A 22580-nucleotide genomic window follows, 5' to 3' on the forward strand; every position below is an offset into this window, starting at 1 on the left:
TGTAGTTTTAATTATAATTATATATATATATAATAAATAATATCAATTTTATATATATTATTAATATATAAAACCATCTCAGTGTAGTTTTACATCTTCTCTCTCAGGTTCTCTCTGGAGCTCTAGTAACAACAGGTCAGTCAGCCAATCAGAAGAGAGGATCTGAGCCTCTGCTGACAGCCGTACCAATGGCTCTGTTCTTCTGTGGAACATTTTTCTGAACATCTGACTTCTGTCGTTTTCTGGTCATTTGTCTTTGTTTGACAGTGGAGACAGGAAACGTGATGAAACGCGACGACTCCTGGAATCAAACCAGAGACGTTGTGATTACATAACGTGGATCTCACACCTGACCTCACACCTGACCTCACACCTGACCTCAGACCTGACCTCACACCTGACCTCACACCTGACCTCACACCTGACCTCACACCTGACCTCAGACCTGACCTCACACCTGACCTCACACCTGACCTCACACCTGACCTCACACCTGACCTCAGAGCTGACTGCTGTGGGGATGAGAACCACCAGCTGACAGGGTTCAGAGCTCATCATTCACAACTTTATTGCAAACAGTTTGTTATAAAAACATCCGACTCACACACACTGCTGATAAATTACACCAATAAATTAGGTTTTAAAGCTGCAGAGCTTCTGTTTCACCACCACAGATCAGTGAAGAGCTCACAGAGAAACACTGTCAATTCACCTCCATATAAAAGTCACTGTAAAATATACAAACAGGTGTTGGCTCAGAGCAGAACTCAAACTGAAATCAGCTGGGAGGGTTAAACATTCAGCAGAAAAACAACACAAAGTGTCTCCACTGTGTTTTCAGTCTCTTCAGTGAAGCTCGAGCCGGTCGCTCTGCTCTGCGTGTTCAGCAGCTGATGAGACAGAAACGAGCTCATCATGTGTTCTGTCGTCCCACAGCCCTCACCGCTCTGTGAATCACTACATCAATCTATGTAGCTAAGTATTAATGTGATGAAAATTCACTTTGACACAAACTGGTGTGATGAAGGTGATTAGCATAAAGCGCTGATATTACATCAAACAAGGAAATATGTCATGTTTTATATGTGATATGAGTTATACATGACCCAATATATATGTCTTATATATTTGTTTGTTAAAAAGTCATTCAGACAAAAAAATACACAACATGTCACCTGACACAGTGACAACATGAATGTTTTGGGAGACTCTCCTGGTCCCACAGGTGGATCAACAACTGTGTCAGTGTCAGAAAACATTCGTCTTTGATAAGAACTCAAAGGTATACAATTACATAGCTGTAGTTAACTACAGTTAACTACGACTCCCATGGTGCATTTAGGGAAGAAACATCCAATCACAGAGCTTAAAGTTCTGTCAGGTGGAAGCTAAAGACAACGGTGATGAAACTCAATCTGCAGCAGAAACCAGTTTTAAATTACTGACTGACCACTTCTCCAGGGCAACAGCAGCTGAGGCTCATGGGTATTGTAGTATTTAGACCTGTCCACCAAAATAAAACCTGCTTTCCTCAGCTGAGATAATTAAAAGTGGCGGATGCTGTCCAGGAGAGTCCTGACACCTCCCAGCCCTGTCAGACCTCAGAGATCCCCGGGCTGTTATACAGGGGTAAATAAAGGTTATGATGTCACAGTTCATTTGCATATTACCAGCAGGTGCACACTGGGAGAATCAGCCCAGTTCGTAGACCAGACCCCAGCTCAGACCTGACCCTGAGGCAGGTGAAGGTCAGTCATAGTTTAAAGTTTCATGACAACAGCTTTGACCTCTGACCTCTGACCCTGTAATGCTCACACAGAGGGAGTCAGTTGGGCGAGAGAGCATGTCCTCACCTCTCTCTCTCTCCCTCTCTCTGCGTTCATTCCTGTGCTTGGACGCCCACTCAGTCTAAATGACCTCTGTGTTGAGTTTCTTCTTCTCTGGTTCTGCAGTGTTCAGGAAGCTGATCTGACAGTCCCGCTCATCCTGCTGCGTTCGCCGCCTGCTCTTCTGTCCTCGCCGTGATGGTGATGATGATGTCAGTGGCCAGCAGGGGGCGTGGCCACACTTCCTGCAGTGACCCTGCAGGACAAAGGTGGCGGTCAGCACCACCACGGTCAGCGTCAGCCCCGCCAGCACCAGCAGGACAATGAGCTGGACCTCCGACAGGCCGCCGGCACCACGCTCACTCACTGTTACCTTAAACAGCTGGTCGTCATGGCGACTGCTGTTACTGCTAGTCCTCTGGTTCTTACCCGCTGTGGTCAGGTGGTGTCTGACCCTGCCTCCTCCTGCCCCCTCCCACCTATGTGTTGTCCGGCTGGGCTCGTGGACGTCTTGGTTCCTCAGAGGTGTCTCGCAGGTGGCTCCGGTGTAGCCAGGCCGGCAGACGCAGTGGAAGCCTCCAGCGCGGTCGAGGCAGCGGCCATCATTGAGGCAGGGTCGGCTGGCACAGTCGTCCAGGTTGACAGTGCAGAAGCGTCCAGTGAAGCCGGTGGGGCAGAGGCATGAGAAGCGGTTGACACCGTCCAGGCAGGTGGCGCCGTTACCACATGGCTTCATCAAACAGTCGTTCACATCAGTTTCACAGCGCGGCCCCGTGAAGCCAGCCAGACAGCGACACGTCAACTCCGCTGCAAAACCATCAGCATCTTCACACAGACCGCCATTTTTGCACGGGGACCTGGAGACAGAGAAAACGTCCAATCACATCATCACAACAGCTGATGATTTCAGTCTGAAACAAAGTGGTGATACTGAGTGACAGGGAGCCCCGCCCCCAACAACGAGGAAAATATGCACCAGACTGGAACAAACCTCTTCATGACAGTAGCACCAACTCATCTCTTAAACTCTGGGTCTGATCTTTCCTATGCACCCTGAAGTGCACATACATCACACTGCTGCGTTCACTGCCGACTCTTAACGCTTCGGAACATTTTTATATACAGCCTATGTTTGGAACGAGTTATTTTCTGTGCATGTGTGTAACTCTGCAGAGACAGGGACAGATCACTTCAGCGTGGACAGACAAACATGACGGTGAGTTCATAACCACTCACTGACCTCCTCTGGTGACAGGGTCCGGTCCTCAGCTGACAGTCTCTGCCGTGGAAACCTTCAGGACACAGACAGGTGTATTCACCGCTGTCCTCCATCACACAGGTAGCTCCGTTCTGACACGGCTGCTGCTCCGAGCACACGAACAGGTCTGAAACATCAGGAACAGGAAGAAATGAGAATGCAGCCCAGGCTTCAGACGTTTCTGAGTTTTAATTGGACTGCGAAGGGTTGAGACTGTTCCCGTCAGGTGGTCTCTGGTGCAGAGTAGCCAGGTGTGCAGCAGGTCGTCATGTGTGAGTATGAGCAGGTGTGAACCCTCAGACTCCTCTGTGTCAATGTGGCGGGAGCTGCAGGAACCCGCTCAGCAGTTAGCATTAGCCTGTTAGCTGGCGATGAAAATGACGAAATGGGAAACGTCCGCTAGCGGTTAAGCTAACTTATATAGTTTAAATTTCTATAGTGTTATAATAGTGTTAGCATGTTGCTGTGGGGGAAACATGGTCAGTGATGTGTCTGTGAGTTTTGTGAATGTTAAACGTGACGTTGTGAAGTCACAGGTTGTGTGTTGTTGGGATTTAAACCACATCCTGCTGCTGTTTGTGACGCCTCAGTGGCTCAGAGTGGGAAGTTATTTACCTCAAATCAAGGGTTTTTTGAGCTAATATCTGATGTAATGCTTTATTATTTTACTTTATTCCAGACACATAGGTCCATACCAGTTAATTAAAGTAGATAATAATAAGAAAGTACGTTAAACAACAGAAATGATCATAATACATACAAACATCTGTTCCAGCGTTTCCAAAAACAAGAGAAGCACCTTGTGTCACTTTTTGAGATAACAGGGAGGCTGTTATTAGTGTATTCATACACCTGTTCATGCTAAACTCATTCTGATGTTTCTTTCTCATCTCGAAATATACATGACAAAAACATAAAGGTAAAGGGAAGAAGTCTGAGAGGAACTGGGAAACAGAAAATTTGTGAGAAAAGGTAAAAACTTCAGAGGAGAGATTTAAAAACCATCTCTGACCTTTGTCACAGAAGCGGCCCCCCCAGCCCGGCTCACAGCTGCACTGCCACGGCTGCTGACAGGAGCCGTGCACACAGCCGGGCATCGGTACGCAGCGGTCGCAACGCTCGCCGTCCCACCCGGGGTCACACCTGGAACACAGACACAGTTCACCTACTTTTACTGAGGTTTTAATACTGGTTCAGCTTTTGAAATCGTATTAAATTCACAAAATCCTGGAGTTTTCAGGATTTGATTGACAGCTTTCACAAACAAATCAAAACTAAACAAGCAAATACAGTGAGGCCCTAGAATGTGGCTGCAGAGAAGTTTTTTTTGTTTTGGAAGCAAAAGTATCGGAAACACTGGACCATCCTTCACAAAGGGAAAGGAGATAATGCCGTCCCACAATCCCTTGCAGGGACGTGACATTATTGGGTCCAGCAGGGACACTGGTCAGCTGACTGATCAGTGTCAGAGCATCTCACCTGCAGACTCCGGACTCGTCACAGTGGCTGTTGGTGACGTTGCAGCTGCATTCGCTTCCTGCAGGACACATCAGAGACAGGTGGACATCACTGTGACAGGAAGCTGACAAAATAAGAGCCAGTTTGTAACAAAGCATTTTTCTGTCTGTTTTAGTGGAGAGTGTAGGTCTGCTGCCTGTGACCCTCCCTGTGTCTTTACTGTGTCTTTACTGCATGTGTCTCAGCCATCAGGACATATATCAGTGCTCCAGGTCTCTGGTGGGACATTAGCAGCAGACAGTTTGACCTCTGACATCTGACAGTCGCCAGGCCACGTGGCGTTCAGTGTTTCAGCAGCTTGTCTGTCAGTCAGAGGGACAGCTGGTGAGGAGCTGCTGCTCCAACCGAGGAAAACACAACTAGAATCACCTCCTCAAGGTAGTTTGCCTCTCCTCCATCTCCTCCTGAGTTACTACATTGAATAATGGTGTTTTTGCAGAACCTTTTGATGTCACAGTGAAGTTGACCTTTAACCTTTTGGATATAAAATGTCATCACATTGGTGTGAAATTGTGTCATTAGTGAATGAATTTTTGAGTAATCACCCAGAATGTTATTTGTGAGGTCACTGTGACCTTTGACCTTTGACCTCTAAATTCTAATCAGTTTGGGAATGTTTGTGCCAATTTTGAAGAAATTCCATCAAGATGTTGCTGAGACATCATGACGGACAGCGTGAGAACGTAAAACCTCCATCCCAGCAGCCGCCATCTCTCAGTCCCTAAACGCTGGACTTTCCCAGCATCACTTGAAGGTAACAGATGATCTGAATTCCTCTGTGATGATTGGTGAAATAAACGATGGCAGTGAAAACACTCACTGACTTTATTTTCTCCTGAGGATCAAACTCAGACCAGGTCATCAGCCGGAATATCTGCTCCATGTTTAGACCACAGACCGTGACCTTTGACCCCGAGGCTGCCAGCGGCTCTGAACGCAGGTGAAGTGAAGCTGAAGTGGATCGAGTGTCGCCTGGAATGAGGGAGGATTGTTTTCAAAGGGAGTCCTGACAAAGAACAACAGGCTTGTCCTCCACCCCACCACTCCAGGACTGGAGCGGTGTTCCCGGCCCGTCCCAGAGCTGCCGGAGCGGAGGACAAGGCCGAGTCTCGCATGACTCCAACAACAGCTGGGAGGTGCTAAGTGTTATCTGAGAAGAGGCAGACAACAGAGAGCAGAGGGTTAATCTGACAGCTGGGAGAGTCCGGATTAACAGAGAACAATAAGCTGCCGAGTGCCTCTGAGCACGCTCAGTGAGGATCCACATCCCTGCGTGCATGCAGCCATGACACGACCATGATTTACCGCCAAGCTGAATGACACCATCAGGCCTGTTGATGCGTTCTTCAGTGACACTTGAACTGAGCTAAAGTGTCTCGGCCCCAAAGTGGGACAATTAAAAAGTCTCTTTATTTTCACACGACACTGTAGAAACAACAGAGAGAAACTTTTCTGGCTGAAAACTTCTCAACCTGCAGGAGGTTGGAGGGACGACACACACACAACTGTAGTGTGTGTGTGTGTGTGTGTGTGTGCGTGTGTACTTGTACTTGCTACATAGTAAGGATCAAAAAAGTATTTTACTAACAGAGTGGGGACATTTTGGGAAAGTGAGGACATTTTGGCCGGTCCTCACTTTTTGAGACACCTTCAAATCACATGTTGAGGGTTAAGACTTGGTTTTAGAGTTATGGTTAGAATTAGGTTTAGGTTAAGGTCAGGGTCAGGGTCAGGGTTAGGCTCTCAGGTGTGATGGTTAAGGTTAGGGTAAGGGGCTAGGGAATGCATTATGTCAATGAGTGTCCTCACAAAGATAGAAGTACAAGTATGTGTGTGTGTGTGTGGTTTCGTGTTTCTCAGGATAATTTTAGCTCTTCCTGCTGCTTTAACCATGATGAATGCTCCACTGATTGAAGTCACCTCCCTCACTGCTCTGCTGCTCTCTGATTGGCCGGGTCAGTGGCAGCCCCTGTTCCCCTCATTAACCGTCCAATCAGAGCCACTTATAGAGGCGTAACAAAGGTTGTTGTCAGTCGGTGTGTTTCCAAGATTACAGACAGAAACTGGAGCTGGTGTGAAGACCGCCGCAGGAACACGATCCTGCCGCACGTGTCGCAGCGTGACCTGCAGCACTAACACGTATGACCTCATCTATGACCTCATCTATGACCTCATCTATGACCTCAGACAGGTCAGGAGGCCGTGCTGCCTTCCACAGAAAGACTCTGCAGAGTCGGTTCTCTCATCCTTATGAAACCACGAGGCTCAAACAGCTGCTGAATGTGAAGGAGGAACCTCAGGTCGTGTGTGTCGGTGACTCCAGGTGGTTCTGGTGGGTCGGTCTGAGTCAAAGGTCCTGGGTCCAGTTTCCCTCCCACTCAGTCTCTGGTGGTCCTGACTGCAGTGGGGGTGAAACTGTAGGCAGTGGATCTCCACTGTAACATCCAGCTGTCCACTCATTGGTGACATTCACAGACTGTAAATAAAGATGGGCGGAGCCTCCGCGACATCACCCTCAGGGTTCTGAAGCTCAGAGTGAGCTGCTTCGCTGTCTCCATCTTGACTGTCTGACTCCACCCCTAACTCCTGGCTTATCCAAAAATGGGCAAAGAGGAGGGACGTGTGGAGCCAGTTTGATAACTGTGGCGTATGCTCGGCTAACCCAAGGCTAATTCATTCATTCATTCATTAGCAAGGGAACGAGCTAAGCTAACAAGCTAGCAGACAGAGACACCTGCTAATTAGAGCTGGTTGTTGGTTTCATGCTCAGATCAGCTGATCAGTGATGAGGTGATTTTACTTTAGTGAAAACAGGATGTAGATCTGAGGAAGCCGCCTGATGCTGACGTTACTGTAACATTGTGTTAACGTTGGTTTGTCTCTGTGCATGTTGTCATAGTTTGTCTCTGATGAATCTGGTTCCTCAGAGAACGTCAGAGAACGTCACTGGTCACAGGTCAAACTGATGAATCAGCTCGTTTAAGAACTTTAAATCAGTCATTTGTCACAATAACATTTAGTTTTTGGTTGATAACAAAAAAAGTAGTTTTTGTTTTAATGTTAAATTCAGTTTAGTTTGTTTTCTTTAAAGGAAGAAAATGTGATATTTTCTAGTAATTTTCATTAGATTCATTAGTTTCTCACTGTATAAACAGAAAAGTCAAAAGATAAATGCTCAGTAAAAGTAAAATGAATAAAAAGATGAAAGTTCCCATGAGTAAAACTGAGTCTGTAGACGTCTGAGGAGTTAAGTGTTTGAAGGTGATTATTTTACAGCTTGGTCTGCTCCCTGCTCCTCTTGGGGGGGGGTCACCTGAACTGGATCCCACCTTAAACTTTAACGATCACTGAAGCTCTGAGCTCAGCAGCAGAGTAAGAAAAATATTTAGCTGCAGTCACACAGGCTCACTAAGTCCACCCCCCAGCCCCCCGCACCCCGACCCCAAGTCTCTCGGCGGTGGTCCTGCTGATCCTCGACCCTCGTCCGGACACCTGTCTGTGTCCTCGACACCCGGAGCTCCTGTCTGATTAATCACACTGTCGCCTGACAGGAAGCTCACAGCTGACTCACTGCAGGGGGGGGGGTTATAATGTGAGGGGGGGTAATGAATCTGTTCTCCTGGGGGTTAAACTGTGATGGGGGTGGCAGAGGGGCAGAGGTGTCAAATGAAGCGAAGCTGCTTAAAGTTTGTCTGATTCTGTCTCTGATTCTGAACAACAACGTTCACATCTTCAGTGAAGTGACAACAACACAATCACCACATAGTTTAACCAGTTATGACTTAACTAACTCATAACTAACTGACTGAGTCATAACTGACAAACTGGGTCTGATCTGTGGAAAACGTGACGTCAGCTCAGTCGTTGATCAGCTGAAGTTTTCAGACTCGATCAGTGAAATAACGTCAGTTCGCTCTGACGTCAGTTTCTGTTTGATGTTCAGGTTTTAAAACAGAAGATTCATCAGTACAGTGAGGCCGGCGTGAAGCAGGACCAGTGGATCTGAAGAAGCATGTAGCAGGTCCCAGTGCTGGACCTTCACCAGGTAAAGAGAGGAGCCACTGAAACACGACCGACGACACAACGATGATACTTGAGCACTGAAACTGTGTGTGGGATTTTTTTCTTTTTCTTTTTGTCATTAACACTAATCAAAGTGAGCTGAAGTAAGGTCATGTGTCATCCTACCTGTGCTATCATCACTGCTGACATCACTGCTGACATTATTTCCTCTGACCTTCCTGCATCAGACACGTCAACATCTGGAGACTGTGACTCTTTACAGCTGTGACCAAACATTACATCCACCGAGGCACTAAAATAATAATGATATAATGATGATGATGAAGTTGATCTTTGTGTGTGGTGGAGACATCGCTGTCGTCTCAACACAGAAACTAGGAACCTGTCAACAGAACAAAGTTCCACCAGAACGTCTAGAACAATTAAATATTAATGACTAATCGGTGCAGAAACACTGAAGAGGCAGAGTTCAGCCGGTTAATTAATTCCAGTTAATTACTAATGAGCCTCAGTGAATCCACCTGATGGCTCAAACTGACAAGTGTCTGTTTCCTCTGACAACAACACACCTGTCAGTCCAGCGAACTCGGACCTGCAGGAAGATCATCACAGGAGCAGACTGACAGGTGTTCTCAGACAGGTGTTCCTAATAAACTTACTTCATCTCCAGTTTCAGTTTTGTTGGTGAACTGTGAAATATTAAGACTTATTCTGAAAATCTCTATTTTTGCATCAGATAGTCTGATTACCTGCAGAGAGAGTAACCCTGAGATCATGCGACCTACCTTGACCCGTGCACGGTGGGACGATGAGGCCGGTGAGGACGCAAACGCTCAGCAGCAGCAGGACGGCCGCAGCTCTGACTGCAGACATGTCGGCTGCAGAGACCAAGACCTGAAACACAAGAGAGACACGGTGACTCTGACCTGGAGTCAGTTTCTCAGCGGTTGACTTGGGGCCCTCTGAAAGGTGAGACGCAGACAGCGGCGTCTTCAGCCGAGCGTCTTGAGCTGTCATCGTCCTGATCAAAGGTCTGAACCAGGTGTGAGGGAGATAAATCAGAGCTGCTGCCGCTGGTCCAGGATCAGAGCTGGACCTGAGATCAGCTGTTAACAGGCAGAGGTCACTCGCTCACGCCCTGACTTCATGTCACTGTGTTTACACCAGCTTCCTTTTGACTTCCTGTTTACGGTCTGTTATCAGCCATCCTTTCACAATAAAAGTCTGGAGGAACATTTGATCTCAGCCCTGGAATGATGTCACCTCTTTATTCACTATAACCAAGGAGATGACCTTTGACCTCACTGTTTCTGTCGGTCTCCGCCTGAACTCTTCAAACTCTGCCCACCACAACACAAACTGGAGAAACAGTTTACCATCACTGATCTCAAGACCAGAACAGAGACTCAGAACCACAGAGACTCAGAACCACCACTGAGGTGTTAACAGGTTCTGATGAGTAAAAATTTCAGCAGGACTTTTTAAAGACCAGTCCTCAGGTCTGTAGCGTTGGTGAAATGTGTGACACCTGATCAGCTGACAGACACCGTGTCAATAACTCACTCAGACGCCGACCTGTGAGTCTTTGATGCAGGACATTTCTGACACGTCAGCGCCGCCGCATCATGACCTCCTGATGTTTGACTCCTGCAGGAGCTGGAGCACCTTCATGTGGACACAGATTTACTCCTGAAACCTTCAGGTGGTTCAGGTTCATTTCTTTCATTTAATAATCATCTGATAAAACAGCAGAAGTTCCTGTTGGTTCATTTCTGACCGAAGACTTTTCGAGATCTTTGTCTAACTGTTGTGTTTGTGTAGTTTGTGTTTCCCACAGATAATCTGAACAACTGCTGCTGCTCTGATCTCTCCAGAGGAAGAACCCTGCAGATTCTAATGATCTCTCCTCCAGCGCCACCATCAGGACAAACTCCAGACAGACAGCTGACATCTAACCTGAGGACACTCATTGGGGTTGTGTGGTAAAAATGCTGATGTCTGTACAAGGAGACGTTTCTCATCTAAAGTGCAGCTGCGTCTGAGGCTGGACCTGTGTGTGTGTGTGTGTGTGTGTGTGTGTGTGTGTGTGTGTGTGTGTGTGTGTGTGTGTGTGTGTGTGTGTGTGTGTGTGCTCAGATGGACTGACGTCAGGTGGACATTAATCTGTCTGCTGTGTGGTCCTGTTGGCCGTCGGCCCACAGAGCTCCATCCTCACGTTTCAGTTTCAAAATCTGCAGGTTGATCTCACTCTTCCAGGAACTGGAGGAGGAGGAGGAGGAAGTACAGAGACTACATTTCCCAGCTTCCCTCACTTATCTCTAGTTGTGCTGTGATTCCTCAGACTCTGATCAGACTCGGAGCCAAACAGCTGCTGCTCCTCTTCATCAGCTTCAGTTTTACTGCACAGACCAAACGTCATCGATGACTGAACTTCATTCTGAGTCGTTTGTGTCGTTACTGAGCCCTGAAGGTTTCGCTCTTTAAACTCAACCTGTTTCCAAAGTCCAGAGATCAGGACTGACGCCAGAGACCAGGTTCACATCCAGACGCTGTCTGTGGTTTAGACAACAGCAGCTCTTTGGTTCAGGTCAGTGACAGAGGTGCAATGTGACCCAGACCAGGACCTTTCCTGAACCTGAACCAGATCATGAGAGTCTGAACAGAACTGGAGCAGAAATTACATGAACCGTCTATTTTGCCTCTTTATATATCAGCTCTGGACTTTTAAATCTATGGAACTCCTTTCAGGCCACAGAGTGTGACACACTGCTGAGCTACTACTGATGTAAATAAAACAATATCCTTCATCATCCTCCCAAAAGCAGCTGCTACAAAGAGCTGAAATCAGTAAGTGTGGTTATGTACCTTACAGTATTGTTGATTTTTTAAAATTACTTTTACGGTAGATAAACAGAGCTTAAACAACTCGTATGTATGTTTTATCAGGACGGTTGCAGAAAAAAAGAAATGACCTGGAGACAATGAAGTTTTCATATCAACAAGTAAAACAGTTGTTAACTTTAACAGGGAAGTTCCACCCATCCATTTTCTTCCTCTTCTCTGAGGTCGGGTCGTGGTGACGTCCCTCTCTCCAGCAACACTCTCCAGCTCCTCCTGGGGGACCCCAGGGCATTCTCAGGCCAGATGGGACATGTAATCCCTCCAGCGAGTTCTGGGTCTGCCTCGGGGCCTCCTCCCAGTTGGATATGTCCAGGAGGCTCCAAAGGAAGATGCCCAGGAGGCATCCTGATCAGATGTCCAAACCACCTCAGCTGGTTCCTTTCGATGTGAAGAAGCAGCGACTCTACTGCGAGCCCCCCCTCCCTCCCTCTGAGCTCCTCATCCTGTCTCTAAGGCTGAGCCCAGACACCCTGGAGGAATCCTGAATCCTGAAATGGACACTAAAATTAAACTTAACTAAACTGCAGCACGAGTCTCTCCAGAGTCCACATGCAGCAGGAACCAGGAGTAGTATCCACAGGCACTGAAGCTGTGGCCCAGTTCAGGGTCTCATCCTTCAGAGTCTGGATCTGAAGACCGACGTGACGCGACCGTCCAGTTTCAAAGGCTCCTTCCGATGTGTCCTTATTCTCCTGGACAACGAAGGATCCAACAGGTGGATCCTTTGTGCCTCAACATATCCCAAGGTTCTCAGTTCAACAGTAACGGTACAACTGTTAAAACCAACGACCCGAAAACAAAAAGTTACTGTTGTGAAGGCTGCTCGGCAACAGGAGCATCACTTCACAACACTGCAGTAAAAACAGGCACAGCTGGTGACGCAGAGAGAAAATCCTCCATTGGTCAGACCGGCTCCTCTGGTTTCGGTCTTTGTGGTCGACAAAGGGCCACACCTTTCATAGACCACGTCCCCTGAAGGATGTGGCCCCTGAACTGGGACGCAGCTGGAGTCCACTGGATCAGTGGGCCCTGAAGCTCCCAGTCGTTCTCTCCAATGGACAAATGAGTGCAAAACATAAATTAAAAAAACAAACTGACCAATTATATTATATAATGAAGTCGGTTCCACTGGTTCGCTCTGTTTCCAGGAAGTAGCCATATGCACACGCTCAGTCTGACGCTGACTCGTCTTCTCCCGTCTCCTCAGCTTACATGTCAACAGCTGCCAGACATTTACGACCTTGTATAGTGTTCACACTCACAGCAGGTAGTGACTGACATGTTTGGCCCTCGGTGCTTACCGTAGCTGCTCTCAGTTTGACTCAACTCTGCTGAATGCAGCCGGGGCGCAGACTGGGCTCTTCAGGGTTCACACAGTCAGTCAGTGGACTCAGTGTGTTAGCCTGTTAGCTTGTGGATAGCTGATCAGACAGGTGGATGTTTTGTCCTTCATATGAGGTAGGCTAACAGTTCCCCCCCTGCTTCCTGTCTTTGTGCTAAGCTAGGCTAAGATCCTGGACCTGTATCTGAACTGGATCTTCTCATCTGACTCTGGGTCACAGAGAAGCAGAGGACTGACCAAATCTCAGTCTGTTCCTTTAAATGTAACCCACAACAGTCTGCACCTGGAGGACTTTAAATCATGTGATCTGTCATGTTTCCAGCTTCCTGTTCTTACCTGCTGCTTCCTGCCGGAGGTTCCTCTCCCTCGTTCTCCGTCTGCAGGTTTTTTCCTCAGATCTCCTGCTTTCTGCTGTCAGATCTCTTCATGTTGACTGTTTTCCTCCGTGTTTGTCTCTTCTTCCTGCTCGCAGCTTCAGTCTGTGCAGCTTGTTGCTGTAGTGACGGACCCTGAGGTCGCTCTGCCCACACACTCGACTGGCAGGCGGCAGCGGCGGGAAACAACGGGCAGGATCATTTTTCCAGAGATTACAGTGACGAACACAACCTCCTCCAACAGGAACTGACATGCCTGGATTACCGAGTGTGTGTGAGTGTGTAACTGAGTATCTTCCATACTCACATACCAAAGAGCGCACACACACACACACACACACACACACACACACACACACACACACAGACATACACACACACACAGATCTTTTCTTTCAGTGTTTGGTTGAGAAAGTAAAGACTGAGGGGAGCGTGTGTCTGTGTGTGTTTGAGAAAGGATAGCAACAGGTGGCCAATTTAATGCTTCAGCATGTACTCATTCACACACACACACACACACACACACACACACACACACACACACACACACACACACACACACATTCTTCAGACAGCAGCAGTGTGTGCAGATGGAATCACTGTAATAATCTCTCTCATCCTGTTTTTATCCAAGTTTTCAGTTTGTTGGTTTTTCTGCTTTTTCAGATTAACTCTGGTGTTTTTTTTAAGATGTCAGCAGGAAAAAGTTAAAAACATTTCCACGGCAGAATCACACAAAAGAACAGTGGTTCTCAAAGTGGGGTCCAGGACCCCCCCCCCAAGGGTTTTTTTAGGGGCCCCAGCACAAAGGGAATGATTAATTTTCATCCATAAATAACACAGACACAGAGGATGTGACTGTTTTGTCATCAGCTCAAACACTTTGTGTAATAAAACATCTAGAAGCAGAAATCAGTGATCTAATCTGTGTCGGTTCAGTTTGAGAACCACTGCTCTAGAATAATTATAGATAGCGTTCATTTTACCTGTGACACACACACTGACCTGAGAACAGGTGTGAGCTCAGTCAGATTCTCACCTGGATTAAACTGAGTGGAAAATGTCCAAAGTCGCTGTTGTTGCCGTCATTTTTTACTCCTGTTTGACTGATCAATATTTAAATGTGTATTAAATCTGTATTACTAATGCTGCAGAAAATCAAACTGAACCTGTAAAACTAGTGGGACAAAAACAGGGTTTTGAGAATGTGGAAATTACAGCGCTGCACACACACCACTGCTCCTGATAGTGGCTGTCTTATTATTCTGCCCACCCAACCACACAATCTGATGTCTGCATTCAGCTGCTGATTTTCCACTCAGACAAGTCTCAGATGCAGCTCTGATAAAACATAAAAGGAGAAGAAATGGAAACAAAGAGAGTGAAATCAAAGTGTTAGAGTCCACAGCAGCTCCATCTGGTGTTTCTGAATGAATCTCAGACTGAGGTGTTACTGCAGAGAGCTGCTGCTGCTCTCTGAAACCCACATCGCCTTTTTAAAACTAAATTACTGCTATTTGCATTTTCTGTCTGGCAGTGTATTTTCCTGTAGCAGACTGCACAGAGCAGATAAAATGTTTCCCCTCAGGACAAACACTCTGTACGGAAACACAAACAGACATTAAATCATCTCTGCAGGAGCTCGCTCTCACGACTAAGTGTGTGTGAGAGAGAGAGACAAATTACTTGTGTTTGTTTCAGGTGAAACTGCAGGAGGGTGAAGACATTTATCAATAAAAACACAAATAAAGTTGTTATGTTCTGCTCATCAGCTCAGTAGGGGTTTTATATATAATCCTTATTCATCAGAAATCATTCAAACTAAAGACGTATTTCCATTATCTGCAGTTTCTGTATTCACGGTGATGATAACCAAGGTCAGAGAAGCTGCATCGACCTTCAGTCCTTTACTCCATCAACAGAAAACTAATGGGCACCTTTTGAATCATCCTAGAGATTTTTTTAAAGCACTGTCTCACACTGAAACTGAATCTTTATCGTTTCCAAACTGTTGTTCAGAGAAAAGACTATTTTCCTGACATTTTATAGTTAAAATGAATAACTCAGAAAAAAATATTACACCAGACTAACTGGTAATGAAAGTAATCATTAGTTGCAGCCGTAAAACCTGCTGTGAAATCTGCTCAGCTGTGTTGCACCCAGCTGTTTGTCAGTAGCAGTTCTCAAAGGAGCTTTTTGCAAGTTTTGCTAATGCTATGTAGCCAACGTTAGCTTTAACAGCTGTTTACTTACCATTCTTGGAAAGAGTTTCGCTGCGTTTACAGGTTTATTTTCTGTGTTTAGTCTGGACGCTACTCTGACTCAGTATCAGGAAGCTACATGATTGCAGTATTCATGTACTGTTTGTACTCTCTGTTGTGTTGTAGTGTTGTAGTGTTTCGTACCTGTATTTTAGCTAGAATTTTGTATTGTTTGTTGTTACCTGTTTAGTTTGTTACAAGTTCGCTGTCAAAAAAAAAACTAGCTTGTACTGTTTTGTATTATTTGTAGCCTGTTTATTGTACTGTTAGTACTGTACTACTCCTAGATAGTTACACTCTGAAGGTATTTCTTTATAATCTTAATGTTAGCTACTCACAAGCAGTGTCCCGACTCAGCGGCTGCATCCTTCGGAGGATGTGGTCCATGAAGGTGTGGCCCTTCGTAGCTGTCATGGTCCCCGAAGGCTGAACCCAGTTTCTCTGTGCATGTCCAGTTGACTCCGCCTGTTGCTTAGCAGCCTTTATAACACATAACCCTTTTCACAAAAACAGCCACTGCTACGTGTTGTACAAACATGTGGCTATGAACTGTTGTTATTGTTGTTGTGTTGCTTGTCGCTAGCACTTTGTAATATAATATATTATATATAATATATATAATATAACTGTAGCTGGGTTTTGTAGTTTTTGAAACAAGCTCTTTGTAATAGTGGTCGCTAGCTTATTATTCTGTTAGCGGTTAAATCTTTGATGTTTGTAGCTGGTTGTTTTTGTTCCCAGCTTGATTTTTGTAAAAATTTGATTTTTATAAAGAAATTGATTTTGATTCATTTCTTATATAGGATTGATTATTTGTAGTAGTTGGGTAAATATTGTTGTAAGGTAAATATTAATATGTTTGTACAGTACCTGTTGGTAGCAGGTCGTGCCAGCTGCATTTGTTTGTAATGTTTGTAGATAATAATTTACAGTTTGTTCAGTTTTGACAGCTGTTTGTAGCAAGTTCCTGCAGCTCATCCGAACAAACTGTGTTTATCTTTTTAACTTGTAAACAAACCACGACGATATATTTTAATATGATGAACACGTTCAGTTGTTGGTGGAAGTGATTTTCTGAGGAGTTCATTTTCATTTAATGCCAATCTTGAAGTTTCTGTCCAAATTTCATACTGTTCATGTTTGTTTATCATCTTCTGGGTTTGATTTTCTACATCAATACAAAAGTTCAGTAACAGGCTTCAGGCGCTTTCAGCTACATTATCATGCAACGATGATGTAACTCAACAACATACAAACGAAACTGACTGATGGGTTTTCTGGTTTTCACTGAAATCAAGTGAAAGCAGCAGCAGCCTGAAGGAAGAAAATCTGGTCTGGAAATGATCAGCTGGTGGAGGGTAAACAGGATCTGCAGCTGATCGGTAAACGTGGAAATGTTTGTTAAATTCTTCCATGAAGTAAAACTACAAACTGAAAAGGAAAAGGTTGACTGAACCTGTCCGCCTCAGAGAGCAGCTGAAAGCTGCTTTTTCTTCCAGTTTCTGAACATTTGAGGACAGATTTTCTTTGCTGGGGGGCAGAAAAAGAGGGAGAGGAAAACCTTTTACACTGGCTTTGTTGTTTGTGTCTGGCGGCTCCAGCATCTCTCAGCTCTGACAGGTTGGACTTTAAAACTCCAGGAGGAGAATAATCCACTTACAAGAGCACTCACTCCACCCTGCAGGGGGTCAACTGCTGCCATGACAACGGAGGAAGAGGAGGAGGAGGAGGAGGCTCGCAGGATGAGTCTCAGCCTGTGTGATGTTTCTGAGGGTTTCATCAGAAACTAAAACTGAAACGTCTCCAACATCTCACATCAGTGTTTCATCTGTCAGTCCTCACATTATGAAACAAGAGCTGTCTTCACCCGGGGTCAAAGGTCAAAACCAAGTCACATCCACACAGAGACTTACAGTGTTTGTTTGTGTGTTTTCAGGGATCACTGTCAGATCTCAGTGGTGTAACTGGGACGGGGTCAGGTTTAGTTTCGTATCAGGTCCATCCATCATCTGAACCTGCTTGGTACCGCTCTGACCCAGCTGACATCAGACTCGTTTCGGTTCAGCCTTCACAGCCGTCGTAAACCACGGCCTCTGAACTGGACACAGTTCTCATGACTCTGGTACTCTCTCCATTCAGAACAATATGTGATGCTGTCAACACATGACTGTCTCGTCCTCCAGTATAAGACAAACCCCACTTTTCAAACTCAAGAATAAAATAATCTCTTATATTCAGGCCAGTTCAGTGTATTTACTTTCATTTAGTTCAGAAATAAACTAAATAAATTAATAAAAAAACTGTTCATTGTCACATTTTTGACACACTCTCTCACATCTAAAAGGTTTAGCGCTAAGACAGAGATGAACTGGTGCTGAACTGGTGCTGGTGGAGAGCGTGGATCTGTTTCTACGTCAGGACTGAGCTGTGATTCACCAGGAGACAACCATCCAATCAACGCGTAAAGCCTGACGGTTGCTGTGGTTGTGGATTGAACCCTCAGACACTCGACTGTCACTGCGCAGCGAGTACAGAAGGTCACGCCACAGTTACTGCTGTTCAGCAAGAAGGTCAAAGGTCGCAGCAACCTGAAAGTAGAGAGAATAAAGCAGACATGTCCTAACTCTCTCTCTCTCTCTCTCTCTCACTATGTCTCCGTCTGTGTGTCTCACCCTGAAGCTCTGCAGTCTGTCAGAGAGTCCACAGTGGGAGCTTTTATTTTGAAGTGCTGGTATTTATGGAGTGGTTTTTACAGACCGCTGAAGCTGAACAAGTGCGTTTGATCTCGGCGGAGCGCCGACTGAATCTGTGTCAGGATGAAGCAGCAGGTTTGAGGCTGCTGAAGTGTTTCCTGTTCCTCCGAAGGATTCAACAGAAACAGAACCTGAGGAACCGTCAAAGAGGTTCTGCTGGTTCTACTCTCAGCAGAGTTGGACTCAGTCGAGTGTAAATCACAGCTGTCGCAAACACAAAGGTGTGTTCCTGATCTGTCACAACTGTCCCGTCCTGCTGCTGCTCACCTCTGCCTTTACTCTATGATTCAACCAGTCAGTTCAGGTGGTGAGGATCAAATTAGAACAGTTTTAATTACACATATGTAAAATTTAAAGGCTGATGTACAGACAGATTTCTGACGCCTGTCAGCTGAGAGCCACATAAATAAAGAAATAAATCATGTAAATACAGAGATGGTGCAGGAGGTCCTCCTCCACCCCAGCTGCTCAGCTCTCTGATGAAAACTGTACAACCCTGCAGTGAAGAGACCCTCACTCAGAACATTTCCTACCAACCTGTGAGTTTGTGAGTTTGTTCCCAGCATGCTAACACACGTCATGTTCATCCTCCCAGGACACGACAATGATCACCAATATGTCATCTTTATTATGAAGTTTTAACCACAGAGGAGCAGGTCGTCCTCCGTCCCTCAGCTCATCAGCATGAAAATCACCCAAACCTCCGTCCGACAGGGACGATATATGAGACAGTGAAGAGATGCAAACTGACGAAACACCCAACAGCAGCACACAAATCATGAATCTACAACCAGCTGCAAACTCAGAGTCCGAAGGTTTAACACAACAGTGGGTGATAAACATGTCCTGTTTGATTTGTGTTGAGATTTAACAGCTTCAGCGTTTCTCTTCCCTCTGTCCTGACTTCACAGACTTTCCTCAGTGTTGAAGAGTCTGAGGTGAAGTTGCTGCTCTCAGACTGAGGACGCAGCAGGATGGAAATATTTCTCACTTTAAATGGATCTCAGAGACACTTTGGTTTTGGTTCGTGGCTGATACATCGCACCACAACGCACCGTGTGACCCCAAGGTGCTACACAAAAACACAAATACACAAATAATAATCCTGCACATTAACAAGAGAATCAGCTACAAGTAACAACACTGCAACACAGAGTTGTTTATCTAAATGTCCCATCGAAGGTAAAAGTACAGGAAGCATGAAAATGAACCTGTGAATGTTTCATTATCATGTTACATGAATAAATTATTATTATTGCGTCATTGATGCTTCCGCAGCATTTTACTGCTGGAGCTGCTTCAACTACTTTAGAAACTGTTTGTAGTTTAATTTAGCTTTTAGTATTTTATATCATGTTTTGTGTGTAAAATTATAATCTGTAAAGTGACTAGTAACCATATCTGTTACATAATGCAGTAAAAAGTACAAGTGCCTCAAAATTGTACTTGAATTCAACACTTGTCTCAATGTATGTAGTTATTTATTTTGTCGTGTGGCTGCTTCCTGTTCACAATCTGATTCAGCAGTGAAAAGAATCAAAATACTGAAACAAACTATTATGAAAATGTTCCTGAGGCTCAGAACTGACCTGGAGTCAGTCGGACGTGCAGCTCTTACCTTCAGATGACAGCTTCCTCCTCTGCTGCTCCTTGATATTCAGCTGGTGCTCTCACACTGTGCTCCTCTGCAGGTTATTTTAAAGAGTGTGTGTTTGTGTTTGAAGCTGCAGACAAACGACAAGGAGACTCTCCTCCACCCGTCCTCCCCTCTTCATCTGACACCCCCCCCCCCCCACAGGGTATGTCGGGGTCAGGCCCTGTGGAGGGGGAGGAGGAGCTGCTGGGTCTCCTGCTGTTTGTCAGAATAACTGTGGTGTTAAATTAAATCTGATCAGAGGAGAACCACCACACTAACACACAACGCTGTGTGTGTTCAGTCCACCTCTGCAGCTACAGCGCCACAGCCGGGTGTTAATAAGTGTTGATTGGACTCATAAACACTGTCAGTGTCACTTTTAACACTTTCACAGTTAAAGTAAAACCTGTGTGATGGTGTGAACGTGGCTGCAGTCGACACCAGAGACGTTCAAGTCTGAGCAGCTTTTAAAACTAAAAGTCCACAAAAACAAAATGCTGCCAAGTCAGGGAACTGATCTGTACCCTGCTGCAGTGAAACGATCAGACTCTGATCCAATGAAGTATTGTGTTTGCTGAGCACGTATCCAAAAGACGGAGTAAGGCCCGAGTCTAAGCACTTCGGCTTCTTTGACACGTCTGAGTCAAAGTATAAATCACGACAGGACGAGTCTGAGTCAAAACAGCGCTGGGACAGAGGAACCTGGAGGAAATCATCTGTTGATCTTTTTCTGTAATAAGCTCTGCAGCCTGTAGAGGACGTTAGCAGGACGTTAGCAGGACGTTAGCAGGACGTCAAACCGTTTTCTTGTTGTGTGCGTCTTAGTTTTATTGTTGTGATTTTCTGTAACTCTTTTTATCTGAACTCTGTGAAACCTCCTGTCAGTAACGCTCCTGCTGTGAGGTTCTTGCTAAAATATCTGTGACTGCAGGAAGTTTTTTAGCCACTGATTTTTTTCTCGCTCTCTCTGAATCCTTTTTGTTTATAACCTCGCTCGTCCCGCCCCCGCACTGTTGTGCTGTTTGTTCAGGACTCCCTCCTCTTTGTGATCCTCCACACTGAGCTGTTGTGTCTGTATAACTCAGCTCCCGGCAGGCCGAGTGTGCCAGCTTCAGACGCCATCTTCTTCCCGTCGCTCGTGTTTCTGCATGTCTGTTGCTGACTCTGATCTGACTTCAGATCAGGAGACGCCTGACGTCCCAGCAGGCAGAGACTCGTCCTCACCTGGAACAAGGTGGAGCTTTTTAAATATTTCCAGGAGAGTGAAGAGAAGAAGCAGCTCAGAGAGAGTTGATCCTGACAGACGACACACTGGGAAACAAGATTAACTCCCTGCAGAGAAAACATTCATTTTAAATTCAGGGAGCGTCTCCCAGTATTTTTCCTCTTCTGAGGAATTCACACTGATTTACAGCAGTGATCCAGAACCAGGAAAATCCACATTTAATCTCCTGTATGACCCAAGAACCAAAAAAACAACAAAGAACTCCTAATTGATTAGTCACCTAAAATCAGAATCAGAATCGCCTTTATTGTCATTATACATAGTACAACGAAATTTGAGCGCTGCTCCCTTGGTGCAAACAATGGTAATTAAATAAAATAAATAAAAACCTAAAGAGAACACAAAATTAAAAATAAAGGAGGTATAAAAAGGCAAGTGATATGTACAGATATTTACACGTGGTATGAATGAAAACCCGATTATTGCACATTAGGCCCAGTTTTATTGCACAGGTAATTGATAGTTATTCAATGTGATCATCCGGTCATCCAGATTTCTTTTTGTCTTTGTTGACTGCAGTGATAGCCCTCGGGAAGAAGCTATCCCTGAGTCTGTTGGTCCTTGTTTTGTGTGACCTGTACCTTCGGCCCGACGGTAACAGGTCAAACAGGTGGTTACCGGAGTGGGAGGGGTCCTTGATGATGTTTCCAGCTCTGCTCAGATAGCGAGAGTTGGCAATGTCCTCCAGGCTGGGCAGAGAGCAGCCAGTGATCTTCTGGGCTGTGCAGACGACCCTCTGTAGTGCTCTCCTGTCAGCTGCTGAGCACCCCGCGTACCACGCTGTGATGCAGTCGCCAGGATGCTCTCTATGGTGGCTCTGTAGAAGGTCACCAGCAGCCTCTCCTCCAGGTTGTTCCTCCTGAGCACTCTCAGGAAGTGGAGACGCTGCTGGGCTTTCCTCACCACCGCCGAGGTGTTCGCAGTCCAGGAGAGGTCGTCAGATATCTGCACACCCAGGAATCTCATGGTGTGGACTCTTTCCACACAGTCCCCGTGGATGTAAAGTGGGGCCGGGTCCCCTCCGCCCTTCCTGAAGTCCAAAATGAGTTCTTTAGTTTTTGTGGTGTTCGGTTGGAGGTTGTTAACCGAACACCACGCAGTCAGTCTTTTGACCTCATCTCTGTAGTTGGACTCATCTCCCCCTGAGATGAGTCCGACCACGGTTGTGTCGTCCGCAAACTTTATAAGGGTATTTGAGAGATGTGTCGGGGAGCAGTCGGATGTATAGAGTGTGAACAGTAGGGGACTCAGAACACATCCTTGTGGAGAGCCGGTGTTGAGTGTAATGGTGCTGGACAGGTGGGGGCCAAGTCTGACAGTCTGTGAGCGGTTTGTCAGGAAGTCCTTAATCCAGAAGCAGATGGGGGTGGAGAGGCCCAGGTGGGACAGTTTCTGGATCAGGA

At 45.9% G+C, this 22580-nt stretch overlaps 1 protein-coding gene across 5 annotated transcripts; it reads right to left on the reverse strand.

The window, feature by feature from the left end:
- Positions 1-543: 543 nt before the first annotated feature.
- On the reverse strand, positions 544-21962 carry dlk2 (delta-like 2 homolog (Drosophila)). Of its 5 annotated transcripts, XM_071479775.1 has the most exons (7): positions 15842-15950; positions 13205-13404; positions 9411-9519; positions 4564-4666; positions 4097-4227; positions 3067-3211; positions 544-2683 (listed from the first exon to the last, which is right to left on the reverse strand). In XM_071479775.1, exons 3-7 carry the CDS (start codon positions 9496-9498, stop codon positions 1909-1911), a joined length of 1242 nt encoding a protein of 413 aa, XP_071335876.1. In that variant the 5' UTR covers positions 9499-9519; positions 13205-13404; positions 15842-15950; the 3' UTR covers positions 544-1908. The 5 variants fall into 5 exon arrangements, with proteins under 5 accessions (XP_071335876.1, XP_071335877.1, XP_071335875.1 ...); XM_071479776.1 differs by lacking the exons at positions 13205-13404; positions 15842-15950 and adding an exon at positions 19875-21962; XM_071479774.1 differs by lacking the exon at positions 15842-15950 and having other exon boundaries at positions 13205-13416.
- Positions 21963-22580: the final 618 nt, after the last annotated feature.

The sequence above is a fragment of the Trachinotus anak genome, unplaced genomic scaffold, assembly GCF_046630095.1.
Source record: "Trachinotus anak isolate AG129_WGS33_773 ecotype Australia unplaced genomic scaffold, CSIRO_AGI_Tana_v1 ptg000007l, whole genome shotgun sequence".
In the NCBI taxonomy this organism is placed as follows: Eukaryota; Metazoa; Chordata; class Actinopteri; order Carangiformes; family Carangidae; genus Trachinotus; species Trachinotus anak.

Excerpts from the sequence above, each read along its gene's own strand:
- dlk2 (XM_071479776.1), bottom strand. The coding sequence starts at position 9,498 with ATGTCTGCAGTCAGAGCTGCGGCCGTCCTGCTGCTGCTGAGCGTTTGC. Across the intron at positions 4,667-9,410 it reads CCCACCGTGCACGGGTCAAG|CTTCCTGTCACAGTGATGTC; the intron begins GTAGGTCGCATG and ends TTATTTTGTCAG. Across the intron at positions 3,212-4,096 it reads GGGCCGCTTCTGTGACAAAG|ACCTGTTCGTGTGCTCGGAG; the intron begins GTCAGAGATGGT and ends CTGATGTTTCAG.